The 14,962-nt window shown below is 47.1% G+C and overlaps 1 protein-coding gene across 1 annotated transcript; it reads left to right on the forward strand.

The window, feature by feature from the left end:
- Positions 1-1,204: 1,204 nt before the first annotated feature.
- On the forward strand, positions 1,205-7,912 carry LOC135809309 (uncharacterized; the record flags this gene model as incomplete). Its single annotated transcript, XM_065322642.1, has 3 exons — positions 1,205-2,615; positions 3,187-3,190; positions 7,366-7,912. Coding segments are annotated over 3 exons (1,962 nt in total), but the record flags the coding sequence as incomplete, so codon positions are not given.
- Between the last annotated feature and the right edge of the window lie 7,050 nt (positions 7,913-14,962).

The raw sequence follows: 14,962 nt of genomic DNA on the forward strand, positions 1-14,962 counted from the left end.
ACCGGCGATATCTGTGAGGCATTTCTGAGGCGGTGGCAGATCGGGATACAACGCCGCGACTAGTACCTTCTGCGACTTCTCCTTGTCCTTGCGACGTGAGACCGCTCGCTTGCGGGACTCGGTAACGGCTGCGACCGACGGGTTATCACGAACCGGCTGGGTGGTGTGGACCCCAGGTTCTGGCCGGGTCACAGGTCCAGGAGGATCACGAACGGACGCAGCAGAAGACGCAGCAGAAGCAGAAGCAACCGACAATGGTGGATTCCGGTGCGATGCTAAAGACACCTCCTCGCCATCGGGCACGGACGCAGCAGAAGCAGAAGCAACCGACAAGGGTGGATTCTGAGGCGATGCCAAAGACACCTCCTCGCCATCGGGGACGGCACTCCCCGAACCATCACCAACCATCAGACGTACAAGCGGCTCCGTCACCGCAACAGAAGTGGAATACTCCCGCTCCGCCTCAGCCGCCAGAATCGGGATGTTTAGGCCTCCAAGGCGGGTGGGCACTGAGAGGAGTCGCCGAAGGCTTGCCTCATCAGGCACCTCCCGACCCAAGAGGAGGGGTAGCAGGTCACGGTTGACCAGGGTATCCCCGCCAGGCAGTAGTAGTAGTAGTAGTAGTAGTAGTAGTAGTAGTAGTAGTAGTAGTAGTAGTAGTAGTAGTAGTAGTAGTAGTAGTAGTAGTAGTAGTAGTAGTAGTAGTAGTAGTAGTAGTAGTAGTAGTAGTAGTAGTAGTAGTAGTAGTAGTAGTAGTAGTAGTAGTAGTAGTAGTAGTAGTAGTAGTAGTAGTAGTAGTAGTAGTAGTAGTAGTAGTAGTAGTAGTAGTAGTAGTAGTAGTAGTAGTAGTAGTAGTAGTAGTAGTAGTAGTAGTAGTAGTAGTAGTAGTAGTAGTAGTAGTAGTAGTAGTAGTAGTAGTAGTAGTAGTAGTAGTAGTAGTAGTAGTAGTAGTAGTAGTAGTAGTAGTAGTAGTAGTAGTAGTAGTAGTAGTAGTAGTAGTAGTAGTAGTAGTAGTAGTAGTAGTAGTAGTAGTAGTAGTAGTAGTAGTAGTAGTAGTAGTAGTAGTAGTAGTAGTAGTAGTAGTAGTAGTAGTAGTAGTAGTAGTAGTAGTAGTAGTAGTAGTAGTAGTAGTAGTAGTAGTAGTAGTAGTAGTAGTAGTAGTAGTAGTAGTAGTAGTAGTAGTAGTAGTAGTAGTAGTAGTAGTAGTAGTAGTAGTAGTAGTAGTAGTAGTAGTAGTAGTAGTAGTAGTAGTAGTAGTAGTAGTAGTAGTAGTAGTAGTAGTAGTAGTAGTAGTAGTAGTAGTAGTAGTAGTAGTAGTAGTAGTAGTAGTAGTAGTAGTAGTAGTAGTAGTAGTAGTAGTAGTAGTAGTAGTAGTAGTAGTAGTAGTAGTAGTAGTAGTAGTAGTAGTAGTAGTAGTAGTAGTAGTAGTAGTAGTAGTAGTAGTAGTAGTAGTAGTAGTAGTAGTAGTAGTAGTAGTAGTAGTAGTAGTAGTAGTAGTAGTAGTAGTAGTAGTAGTAGTAGTAGTAGTAGTAGTAGTAGTAGTAGTAGTAGTAGTAGTAGTAGTAGTAGTAGTAGTAGTAGTAGTAGTAGTAGTAGTAGTAGTAGTAGTAGTAGTAGTAGTAGTAGTAGTAGTAGTAGTAGTAGTAGTAGTAGTAGTAGTAGTAGTAGTAGTAGTAGTAGTAGTAGTAGTAGTAGTAGTAGTAGTAGTAGTAGTAGTAGTAGTAGTAGTAGTAGTAGTAGTAGTAGTAGTAGTAGTAGTAGTAGTAGTAGTAGTAGTAGTAGTAGTAGTAGTAGTAGTAGTAGTAGTAGTAGTAGTAGTAGTAGTAGTAGTAGTAGTAGTAGTAGTAGTAGTAGTAGTAGTAGTAGTAGTAGTAGTAGTAGTAGTAGTAGTAGTAGTAGTAGTAGTAGTAGTAGTAGTAGTAGTAGTAGTAGTAGTAGTAGTAGTAGTAGTAGTAGTAGTAGTAGTAGTAGTAGTAGTAGTAGTAGTAGTAGTAGTAGTAGTAGTAGTAGTAGTAGTAGTAGTAGTAGTAGTAGTAGTAGTAGTAGTAGTAGTAGTAGTAGTAGTAGTAGTAGTAGTAGTAGTAGTAGTAGTAGTAGTAGTAGTAGTAGTAGTAGTAGTAGTAGTAGTAGTAGTAGTAGTAGTAGTAGTAGTAGTAGTAGTAGTAGTAGTAGTAGTAGTAGTAGTAGTAGTAGTAGTAGTAGTAGTAGTAGTAGTAGTAGTAGTAGTAGTAGTAGTAGTAGTAGTAGTAGTAGTAGTAGTAGTAGTAGTAGTAGTAGTAGTAGTAGTAGTAGTAGTAGTAGTAGTAGTAGTAGTAGTAGTAGTAGTAGTAGTAGTAGTAGTAGTAGTAGTAGTAGTAGTAGTAGTAGTAGTAGTAGTAGTAGTAGTAGTAGTAGTAGTAGTAGTAGTAGTAGTAGTAGTAGTAGTAGTAGTAGTAGTAGTAGTAGTAGTAGTAGTAGTAGTAGTAGTAGTAGTAGTAGTAGTAGTAGTAGTAGTAGTAGTAGTAGTAGTAGTAGTAGTAGTAGTAGTAGTAGTAGTAGTAGTAGTAGTAGTAGTAGTAGTAGTAGTAGTAGTAGTAGTAGTAGTAGTAGTAGTAGTAGTAGTAGTAGTAGTAGTAGTAGTAGTAGTAGTAGTAGTAGTAGTAACAAGGCCTCTTTTACGGGCAAATGACGCATATGCGTAAACCAAAAGCAACAAGAAACTCAATAAACAATGTCCAACAAAAGAATCTGCTGACTGCAAAAAAGGACACAAGGTAAAACTCAAGTCCAATAGATCGCGTATGGTACGTATGTGTGAACAAACCAAAAGCCGATTGAGTGGTGAATGTGGAATGTGTAAGTTGAAAACTCGAGTCTGATAAATAGCCTATTGGGGGTATATGTGTAAAAACATCATAAACCAATAGGGTGGTGGATGTATAATTTGTCTGCGTGTGAATGCTTATTTCGATCTGTCCGATAAACAAAACAAAACAAACTATTATAAAAGTAGAACCAAAAAAAACAAAACAAAAAAAAACATAAACAAAAAAAAACAAAGACATGCTCAAAAACAGATATGTCCGTTACGTCACAGCATCCGTCTAGGATCGGCCACACAGCCCCATGCCACTACCGGAGCAGCCTGCACTCCGTGACAAACGAATTGCCACGGCGTACGCCCCGAGCTCCCCGGCATCCACGCAGACAGGTTACGGCCCAGCGGAGGAGGCAGAAGGCAATCTTGGCACGAAGATGGTGCATGACGACGGAGTACTGTAGGTCAGAGTGCTTCTCCACCACGCGCTGAACAAGCCGCTTCAGGAACATTCCACACTCTGCCCCAGCCATGCCATTCGTAGCAAACACCAACGGAGTGAAGGCACCTCGCTCGACGTCCGTGATCCTCTGGCAGTATTTTCGCTTCTTCTCCAACTCGCTGGTGCGCAGTTGGCCAAGGGCTTCCGAACGCGACAGCAGGGACGCTTTAGGGTGGGTGACCCTAACATCAAAGAAAGCGTCCTGCTGCCTTGTCCAGAAACCCCCGACCCTGATGTCCAAACGAGCTTCAGCGCTGCGATTGGCGGTCCGGCCGGCGAGCACCTCGCCATCGAGAGGGAGCAGTCTAGGCTCGACCTCCACGTCTGGCACGACATCGCCAAGGACAGCCGCCAGGGTGTCCCGGATTTCGTCATGACGTGCCATCGGGTACCCCCCATGTGGACACGTCATCGAGTGGTGTAGGGTGGTGTCCGCTCCACAAGCGCATTTGCACGGGACATCCAGTGGCAGGTACCCATAGCGTATGCACACCGCATCTCGAAAGTCGGACTTGTTCAGGATTGTCCGGTGCGCAGTAAGCGGGGCACACGTCAGCCATGACGACACGCCCTTCTCACCGGCGATATCTGTGAGGCATTTCTGAGGCGGTGGCAGATCGGGATACAACGCCGCGACTAGTGCCTTCTGCGACTTCTCCTTGTCCTTGCGACGTGAGACCGCTCGCTTGCGGGACTCGGTAACGGCTGCGACCGACGGGTTATCACAAACCGGCTGGGTGGTGTGGACCCCAGGTTCTGGCCGGGTCACAGGTCCAGGAGGATCACGAACGGACGCAGCAGAAGACGCAGCAGAAGCAGAAGCAACCGACAATGGTGGATTCCGGTGCGATGCAGAAGCAACCGACAATGGTGGATTCCGGTGCGATGCTAAAGACACCTCCTCGCCATCGGGCACGGACGCAGCAGAAGCAGAAGCAACCGACAAGGGTGGATTCTGAGGCGATGCCAAAGACACCTCCTCGCCATCGGGGACGGCACTCCCCGAACCATCACCGACCATCAGACGTACAAGCGGCTCCGTCACCGCAACACGTAGTAGTAGTAGTAGTAGTAGTAGTAGTAGTAGTAGTAGTAGTAGTAGTAGTAGTAGTAGTAGTAGTAGTAGTAGTAGTAGTAGTAGTAGTAGTAGTAGTAGTAGTAGTAGTAGTAGTAGTAGTAGTAGTAGTAGTAGTAGTAGTAGTAGTAGTAGTAGTAGTAGTAGTAGTAGTAGTAGTAGTAGTAGTAGTAGTAGTAGTAGTAGTAGTAGTAGTAGTAGTAGTAGTAGTAGTAGTAGTAGTAGTAGTAGTAGTAGTAGTAGTAGTAGTAGTAGTAGTAGTAGTAGTAGTAGTAGTAGTAGTAGTAGTAGTAGTAGTAGTAGTAGTAGTAGTAGTAGTAGTAGTAGTAGTAGTAGTAGTAGTAGTAGTAGTAGTAGTAGTAGTAGTTGTTCAGGGTTCCTCTGGGCCATCCGGTGTCGATGCCGATGGGTGGAGACGAATGACGACGTGCTTTGATGCTGCTTCAGACCAACTATGCAGCGCCCTGGCGGCTGCTGGCCGGCTGATCTGTACGGGGCGGACAGCGGATGGTGAGATGGAGGGTTTCACTGCTGCGAGACTGATTCCCTTGACTTCCCCTTGACAAGCGCCCTGGGGTTAGGCCCATTGCCGTGGGTGAAGTATTCCGGCGGATCATCTCACGAGCCATTATGCAGATCGTGGAGACGGACGTTGTCGGTATCACCGTGCCGCATCAGCTGTGTGTGGGCGTACCCTCTGCCTGTGAGGTTGGTGTCCATCACATAACGTCACGTTTCGCCCAGGATGATGTCGAGGGCGTATTGCTGGTTGACGCCAGCAATGCCTTTAACAGCGTTAACCGTTCAGCAGCTATTTACAACATCGCCCGTACTTGTCCCGCTATGTCACTGATCGTGGGAAACACCTACCGAGAACCGATCCGGCTTTTCGTGACGGGTGGTGGTGAGGTTCAATCTCGTGAGGGTACATGCCAATCCATCGACTGCAGGAGCTTGTCCCAGATGCTGAGCAGTTATGGTATGCTGATGACGATTCCGCACTGGGACGTCTTCGTGCTCTACGCGAGTACTGGCGGAGCATCAGCAACCTGGGTCCGATGTATGGGTACTTGCCCAACCCCACGAAGACGGTGCTCGTTGTGAAGCCGGAAGTCGAGGTGGAGGCCCGGGATCTTTTCCGGGATACCGGCGTCTCTATTCGGACGGACGGCGCTCGTTGCCTGGGTGGTGCCTTTGGCACAGTCGAGTTCCGTCGTGAGTTTCTGGATCAGCGGGTTCAGGGACTTACAGCCCAGATGAATCGCTGTGGAGAGTACGCCACTACCCAGCCTCATGCCAGCTACGCCGTTGCCGTAAGATCCCTGGTGCCAAGGTGGAAATTTATAACACGGGCCATGGAGTGCGGTCCGGGGGTGTTGGCACCCATTGACAGCAGTGTGACTGACAAGTTGTTACCTGCTGTCACCGGCCATCACTTCTCGGACGACTCCCCGCTGCGGCGTTTGCTGTCTCTGCCCTGTCGACGTGGTGGAATTGGGTTGCCAATCGCCTCGGTTGTTGCAGAGCATGAGCACCAGCGTGCCCTGCGTGCGACTGAGCCCATGCGGGATCTACTCCATCGCTCTCGCACTGAGCCTCAGAATATTGGAGCATCTCGAGATCCTCGGCCTGGGGATGACCATCCCATCCTCGCTGCCCTTGCCCTCGCACGGACTCGTGCTGTTGCCATGCGGCGGGAGAGGGACCGCCAGGCATCGGATCTGGCTGCTGCCGTTTCTCGTGAGCTATCGCCCCCGCAGCAGTTGTTGATCGAGATTGCGGGTGAGCCCGGCATATCGTCATGGCTGACGGCGGACCCGATGTCCCGGTACGGCACCGTGCTGAATTGTAATGACTTCAGAGACGCCCTTTGTATCCGTTACGACCTGGATCTCAGGGACACCGCGACAACCTGTGTGTGTGGTCAGCCTGCCGTGCGGGATCACATGTTTGTATGCCCGACCGGCGGCTATCCTGGTGCGCGGCACGACAACATCCGTGATCTGCTAGCGGAGGTTTTGGTTGATGTCGCCCAGGACGTTGAAAAGGAGCCTAGGCTGGCGGCCATGCATGGAGAGGATCTACCCGGACGCCAGCTGAATCGCCAGGACGAGGCCCGAGCGGACATCCGAGCCAGGGGCTTCTGGACAAGGCAGCAGGACGCCTATTTTGATGTTAGGGTAACCCACCCTAAGGCGTCTGTGCTGTCTCGTTCAGAAGTCCTTGGCCAGCTCAGGTCTCACGAGCGGCGTAAGAAGGCCGAGTATGGGCCACGGATCGTCAACATCGAGCGTGCGTCATTTACGCCGCTTGTGTTTACGACGCAGGGCCTGGCGGCACCGGAGTGCGCGAAATTTCTATCGACGCTGGCGACATACCTGTCCAGGCGTCACACTGATATCCCGTACTCCATCCTCATCAACCGGTTGCGGGTACGCATCTCATTTTGCTTACTTCGGTGGGCCGTCACCTGTTTCCGCGGGTGCCGGGCCTCGTATCAGCGGCGTCGCCAGTCGTCTTTCCTGGTGGAGTGCCGGCAGATGGGTGGCCGATGAGCTGTTGCCATGGCAAGGGGGCTGCTGAGACGCCGGCTTGGCACCGGGTGGACTCGCTGCCGATGGTACGGTGTAGGATGTATGTACAATGTAGATACTTCACTCTGTTGTCATTTGTCTGTCTATTTGTTGAATTGGATAGGTGTACGGACAGTTCTCCACAATGCATGCACATCCATTCATAACATTCATGACAGGTAATTTATATTGACATTGGCTTAGACTTGCATACATGACGGGACCTGTTACTTTAATTTTCACCTTGAGTTTAAAGTTTTCTTCTTTTGACATTGGATTTGACATTGGATTTGACATTGGATTTACTAATTGATTTGACGTTATTTAAAGGAGTTTTCTTTTTTTAATTGAATTGATCTTCAATGATTTACGATTTCACGTTTCCGCTATTTTGCCCGTAAAAGAGGCTTGTCACCAGTAGTAGTAGTAGTAGTAGTAGTAGTAGTAGTAGTAGTAGTAGTAGTAGTAGTAGTAGTAGTAGTAGTAGTAGTAGTAGTAGTAGTAGTAGTAGTAGTAGTAGTAGTAGTAGTAGTAGTAGTAGTAGTAGTAGTAGTAGTAGTAGTAGTAGTAGTAGTAGTAGTAGTAGTAGTAGTAGTAGTAGTAGTAGTAGTAGTAGTAGTAGTAGTAGTAGTAGTAGTAGTAGTAGTAGTAGTAGTAGTAGTAGTAGTAGTAGTAGTAGTAGTAGTAGTAGTAGTAGTAGTAGTAGTAGTAGTAGTAGTAGTAGTAGTAGTAGTAGTAGTAGTAGTAGTAGTAGTAGTAGTAGTAGTAGTAGTAGTAGTAGTAGTAGTAGTAGTAGTAGTAGTAGTAGTAGTAGTAGTAGTAGTAGTAGTAGTAGTAGTAGTAGTAGTAGTAGTAGTAGTAGTAGTAGTAGTAGTAGTAGTAGTAGTAGTAGTAGTAGTAGTAGTAGTAGTAGTAGTAGTAGTAGTAGTAGTAGTAGTAGTAGTAGTAGTAGTAGTAGTAGTAGTAGTAGTAGTAGTAGTAGTAGTAGTAGTAGTAGTAGTAGTAGTAGTAGTAGTAGTAGTAGTAGTAGTAGTAGTAGTAGTAGTAGTAGTAGTAGTAGTAGTAGTAGTAGTAGTAGTAGTAGTAGTAGTAGTAGTAGTAGTAGTAGTAGTAGTAGTAGTAGTAGTAGTAGTAGTAGTAGTAGTAGTAGTAGTAGTAGTAGTAGTAGTAGTAGTAGTAGTAGTAGTAGTAGTAGTAGTAGTAGTAGTAGTAGTAGTAGTAGTAGTAGTAGTAGTAGTAGTAGTAGTAGTAGTAGTAGTAGTAGTAGTAGTAGTAGTAGTAGTAGTAGTAGTAGTAGTAGTAGTAGTAGTAGTAGTAGTAGTAGTAGTAGTAGTAGTAGTAGTAGTAGTAGTAGTAGTAGTAGTAGTAGTAGTAGTAGTAGTAGTAGTAGTAGTAGTAGTAGTAGTAGTAGTAGTAGTAGTAGTAGTAGTAGTAGTAGTAGTAGTAGTAGTAGTAGTAGTAGTAGTAGTAGTAGTAGTAGTAGTAGTAGTAGCATCTTCTGGCCCGTCTCGACGCCGCCATTACGGACAAGCTGCTGCCAGCGCTCAGCGGCCATTCGTGTTCGGACGAGTCGGCACTGAGAAAGTTGCTATCGCTACCAGCGCGGTTTGGTGGCATGGCAATCCCTGTGCCCTCGGTGGAGGCCGAGAAAGAGTTTTCTGCATCCAGACAGATTGTGGCTCCTGTGGCGGCCTGCATAAGACCACCAGAACATCCAACAAGCACCAACGAAACTACTCAAACAGACCAGCTGAACGAGGCAATAGCCCTCAGCCGGCAGGAGGCCGGGCGTATTCGCAGAGAGAAAGCTGCCCAAGCCACGGGTCTCGTTAGCGAATTGCGCCCGGATTTGACAGCAACACAGGCGCTGTTGGTGGAGAATGCCGCGGAAAAGGGCGTATCATCTTGGGTAACGGCGGAACCATCGTCCCAAATGCAGATGGTGCTGAACAAATCGGATTTCCGAGATGCGTTCTGCATCCGCTACGGCCTGCAGCCTGACGGACTCCCCCTGACTTGTGTATGTGGTGCTGCAAACACAATAGACCATGCGATGATGTGTCCGGCAGGGGGCTACCCCATGGCACGCCACAATGAGATCCGGGACTTGTTGGCTGACGTGATGCGTGAGGCGGTCCGGGATGTGGAGGTGGAACCGCCTCTACTACCATATGATGGTGAGCGGCTCCAAGGGAGGACAGCCAACCGCTCGGCAGGTGCCCGCCTGGACATCCGGGCTTGTGGCTTCTGGACGAGACAGCAAGATGCCTTTTTCGACATCCGGGTTACACACCCAAAGGCAAGCTTGCTGTCGCGTCAGGAAGTCATCAGCCAGCTCCGAACGCATGAACGCATGAAGAAGCGCCAGTACGGAGAGCGGGTGACAGCAGTTGACAGAGGTACGTTTACACCGCTAGTTTTTTCTACCTCGGGCATGATTGGCAGAGAATGTTCAATGGCACTGAAGACACTGGCATGCCTGATTGCTGAGAAGAACGTCGACCTACACGTATCGGTTATCATGGGTCAGCTCCGTTGTAAGCTGTCAGTCTGCCTTATGCGATGGGCAGTCACCTGTTTGCGTGGTTCAAGATCGTCATACCGCCGCAACAGGATGAATTTCACGACGATGTGCAGGTTGCGGGCAGCCTGAGCGTGATAGTACCTGACAGACATTTGCCCAACATTGCCCCATGATAATGAATTCTTGAGTTTTTGGACATTGTATTGCATTGCTGCTCCATCTACATGGCTGTATTTGTGTTTCACATCTCCATTTCAAGTTTCCTAATAAAGATTGTGTCAAGTAGTAGTAGTAGTAGTAGTAGTAGTAGTAGTAGTAGTAGTAGTAGTAGTAGTAGTAGTAGTAGTAGTAGTAGTAGTAGTACTAGGCAGTAGTTGGCTCTAGTTGGCTCTAGTCTAGTCTAGGCCATGGTAGACTACAGACTAGTATTATTATTATTATTATTATTATTCTCAAACCAGTTAATATTATTATTATTATTATTATTATTTCACAATCACGATGACATAGTGCCAATAAGCATGTGATGCGGGCGATTTTAACCAGCCATAGTACAGTACCGTATCGCCAGAGTTTTGGCGACGATTGTACTGTACATGTACTGATGTAGTGATGTAGTGATGTAGTGATGTAGTGATGTAGTGATGTAGTGCTCCATCAGTACATGTACATGTACATGTATCAGTATACAATCATGTATAAAATCATGTATAATCAATAATATCAATAATGATAGTAATGTACATGACATTGTACATGACATGTAAAGTCGTACATTGTTTAATTAATAATCTTTATTTCAGGATTACCCAAAGGCTAACGCCTATCTGGGGGATCTCCTAATAATACATTCATGTAAGAACTAGCACGTCTGATGTACTGCTTGTACAATGTACATGACTGATGATTGTACATGTACATGTACTACCACATCATTCTTCTACATCGCATGTTACGTAGAGTAGATCAACAGACCAACTAATCCATCTTTCAAGGTCATTGTTGCAAGGTCTTTTCGGCAGCTTTGGCACAATGAAGTTGGTCCACGCATATCAAAGTCTTGGTCAGGCCTCTGTAACGGTACAAAACTGGTCCGTTGAAGTACATAATACTAGTAGTTGCCTATTTCCTGGGACAAGGGCCGTGAACAGCAGTGAACAGCAGTGAACAGCAGTGAACAGCAGTGACCGGCATGCCCATGGCATTGCGACACAGTACATCAGGTAGCGCCAGTGTACTGAGATTGTAACTCGGAGTCTCCCACTGTCCACTACATTGTACGGTTACTACGGGTTAGCCAGCAGTCTTGCACATGATTAGGGTGGTCCGTATGTCCGGTTGTCCTCGATTCCGTTTACCCCAAAGGCCATGTTTTAGTGCCTTGGCCCATGGCAGGTTTCACATCCCAGAGTAGATGCGGTACCTGTGCCCCATTTGTGCGTGCCTGGTTGGAGATGTCTACACACTACGCACGCGAAGAAGGAAAGATGCCTACATGAATAATGGCATATTGCCTGATGATCGTGATTTAAAATGGAATCCAGTGTCACAAGACAGCCTCTCTCTCCCTCCCTCCCTCCCTTCCTCCCTCCCCCTCTCTCTCTCCCTCCCTCCCTCCCTTCCTCCCTCCCTCCCCTCTCTCTCTCTCTCTCTCTCTCTCTCTTCTCTCTCTCTCTCTCTCTCTCTCTCTCTCTCTCTCTCTCTCTCTCTCTCTCTCTCTCTCTCTCTTTCTCTTTCTGTCTCTCTTTCTCTGCCTCTCCCTCTATTTTATTATGTTCCTTGCTCGTCTAACTGTGTCCTTTAGTACATTGGGCGCTGCACTTGCCTGCGATCCGAGAGGTCGCGGGTTCGAGCCACGCAGTCGCACATCTGACTGCATAATCCCCGCAGCCATGCAGGGTCCGTCAGCCCGCCCTTTCGGCACCGCGAGTTGCAGATTAGGGTAGTCTACACGACATCGAGGATGCTATGCAGCTTCCGTCGGTGCCAGGTGTATAGCATGTCACTCAATGCTCTGGTCAGCGTCCGAAAGCCGCAATTATGCAAAAGGAATATACTTGAAGTAGCCATGAATGAAGTGTACATGGCCGGTAGGCTTTAACGACTGTAAAGCAGGGAGGAGTACAATAATAATAACCTGGACGTCCTGGTATTGTATAACTCCCTGCTGTAAAGGACACGATCATGGTTATACCTAGGCCAGGGTGCTCAAACACGCCAGGAAATGGCAGTGCAATGCGTTTAGCTAGCGGGGGGTGCTCATAGTCATAGTCAGTCATACTGGGCTAGGTGGAACCCAATAGGCGATACAATCATTGCCATTGGCCACAACTCAGTACATGCCCAGTGTCGTCTAAATAGTGTTCCTCTTACCATGGTAACTGTGACTTTAGGCTCTGACTCCTGTCGGTTTCTTCTCAAGCAACGACTTACGACCTTACGTTTACGTTTACGTGGGTAAAGTGTTTTATCCATTACTGGCATTAGCATTGCACACTCAAGCCAAAGGCCTTTTTTTAGTCAAACTCACCACTTTATCAAAGGCATGCATGTGTCATGCAGAAGCATGCGCCTCCTAGAACTACATGACAGGGTACCGGGTAGATCTACAATGTCAAGTAACCATGGTAACGGCACAGTCACTGAATCAGTGAAGAAGCCTACCACGATACACGAAGCTGCACTGTCAGTCCTGACTGCTGTGCCATGTAGACATGGGCGGGTAATGCTAGCATTATGGCTGGCATTATAGTCCCTTTTTTCCAGGTGGCATAATGCTGGCATTGTAACACCATTTCGCATGCAAAATTGGCATTACAAGCATAATTGCCGGTCGACAACGGTGTCATGCATGAAGCTGGCTAGGTCCAGTTCCGAGAATCGTGCATCTGAACCCCTCCGGCTTCGTCCGGAGACTTGACGTTGCAAATCAACCTTCTCAGTGGATTGTTTCAACTTTTCCAACTTTCAAACTGGCATTATGGAGTAGTGTGTAGCAGGGCCGTAGCAGGCGGTCCGGCAGGTCCGGCAGCTGCCGGACCAATATTCGACCAAAAAAAAAAAAAAAAAAAAAAAAAAAAAAAACGAACCTCACAGATGTGAGCAGCTCAGGATGTCCACCCGGTACCATTGATGAGGATGTGTGCAATAAGTAGCATAGAGATAGTACATAGTAGTACCGGTAGTACATGTAGACCTACAAAGGCTACATGTCATCAGGAGTATGACCCTGCTGAAGATCATGTGGACAGTCATGCCCGTGAATGTTCCTACTCTGTACTTCCTGAAATGATTGTATTGATTATTTTCTTCCTCCAATTCTTTCTAGATAGAGTTTGCACCAAAGATTTTCCATTGCAATATCCTTTCTCCTCCTCCAAAGGTCCATTCTGGTTCTTTTATCACATGCATTTAAATACGGTTGCTATGCCTTCATAGGCTTCAACAAGTTCTGTTTGGACGGACACAACATGCTGATGCCCTTTTTCCTGACTCATGCCGAACGTCCTTCTTCCTTTTCTCGCCCTATGTCACTCTGCATGGTCACGATTACATGCATGTACATGTACAATCAAGAGTACACGGGGGGGGGGGGGGGAGGTTATGTACTCTTGATACAATGTATGTACTTCGAAGCAGGGAGCCCTACACATACCGGGAGGTGACACGGGCACAGAAACTGTGCATGACGTTTGACTCATTCAAAAAAAAAAGTAGCTGAGAGTTCTCATCACACATCAGTACAGATATTGATTGAGATATTGATGAAAAGAGTTAATCGATGCTGAATATCGTTTGTGAGAGTCATCTTATCATAATGCTGGCTTGCTGTGACACTTCAATATGGCCCTGAGTGGTCATTGACGCAGGTAGGATGGCGGCCAATGTTTCCCAGGCTCAGCGTTGTGTATGTGTAGGGCTCTCTGCTTCGAAGTACAATCATGTACATTTTGTACATGTATCGGCATATGTATGAGTGTGGGCTCGGGGGGGGGGGGGGGGAGCATCGAAGTCGGATCTTGCCGGACCAACCAAAATGGGGCTGCTACGGGCCTGTGTAGCCCTTTCCCAAAGGTGCTCGCCCTTTTTTCGCCCTTTTTTCGCCCTTTTTGGAAAAGCCCGTTTCTTTCGCCCTTTATTGCGTTTTTTTGGTGAATATCGCCCTTTTTGAGCTTTTTAGCTGAAAAAGTGCTATAATCTGTTTGCTCATGCATGCGATCACAGCTTCCGAGTGGTCGATGGGCCTCGGCACGCCGCTTTTTTGGGGGGGGGGGGGGGCAACAAGTAGTAGTTACAGTAGTTGTAGTTGGTGAAGCTTGTAGCCGGTGTGCACAATGCTGTAAAAAGTGGGGGTTTTTGAACTTTACTTCCTGTTTTGCCTTTTGTGGACCCATAAATGGAAAAGTGCGTATTCATTTCTCAGCTTGGGTTCATATTTGAACATGCATCATGGCTATGCTTCACTGAAAAAAGAGCACTTTTTCAGCATATTTTGAGGGACGCGAAAAGCACTAAGTGCGAATTAAAAGAGCACCTTTGGGAAAGGGCTAGTAGTGTGAACATTAATATAAGTGGCATTATAATTATCCTCATATTATGAGCAGGGAGTCGTTAAAATTGTATTTTACGACTCCCTGATTATGAGCATTGCCTTTAGCATTATCGCTGTTGTGAACCCTCTGGTTCTCTACAGTATCAGGAACGAACGACCCCACACGGCACGAGGACAACTATTTATTCTCAACAGTATATTTCACTTCCATCGACTAATAACAATGAACAATGAATGAACAACTGAATAACTAACACTAAAACCACCAGGTACTAGGTAGTTATAGCGTGAAAATGACAGCGTATATGAGAAAAGCATACACATACAACATACAACTACAGCGCACACAGCAAACCGCACATAGCGCATGTAGCGTATACTACGTCGTAAACATCAGCGGTACGGCGGAGTCGGGATACAGCTGCATTGGAACGAACACAATGTCACAAGTGAGAAGGCCTTTCACTCTCGAGAACTTGTGGTTTCACAACATTCTCCCCACCAAAGGGCTTCTCACCGCCGTACAACAACTCACAAGTCAAACGATTTGGGGCTTACTACGCGTCATCTGCTGCTGCGGTGGTGGCCATGGTAGAATATCACTAATGCACCCCACTTCGGCCAACTCGATTTCGCGAAGCTTGCCGCTGTGGGCTGTTGCACACGACACTGTCACCGATCCACTTCGACATGGGGCAGACGCTGGACCAGACAACACACAACCGATAATGTCATAAAGCTCGACGATGTGGGCTGTCACACACGACATGGTCACCGGTACACTGCTTCGACCCGGGGCGGGCGCGGAATCCGAGGACACACATCGGATCTCTGTGTTCCACACAGTCTCGCCGCTTACTTCTTCCGTGCTAACCAGTAGTATCGCCTTTCTCATTTTCTCGGCTACTACGCCTTGCGTTTCTAAGTCTTGCGCCTCTA

This window comes from Sycon ciliatum, chromosome 2 (genome assembly GCF_964019385.1).
Source record: "Sycon ciliatum chromosome 2, ocSycCili1.1, whole genome shotgun sequence".
Lineage (NCBI taxonomy): Eukaryota > Metazoa > Porifera > Calcarea > Leucosolenida > Sycettidae > Sycon > Sycon ciliatum.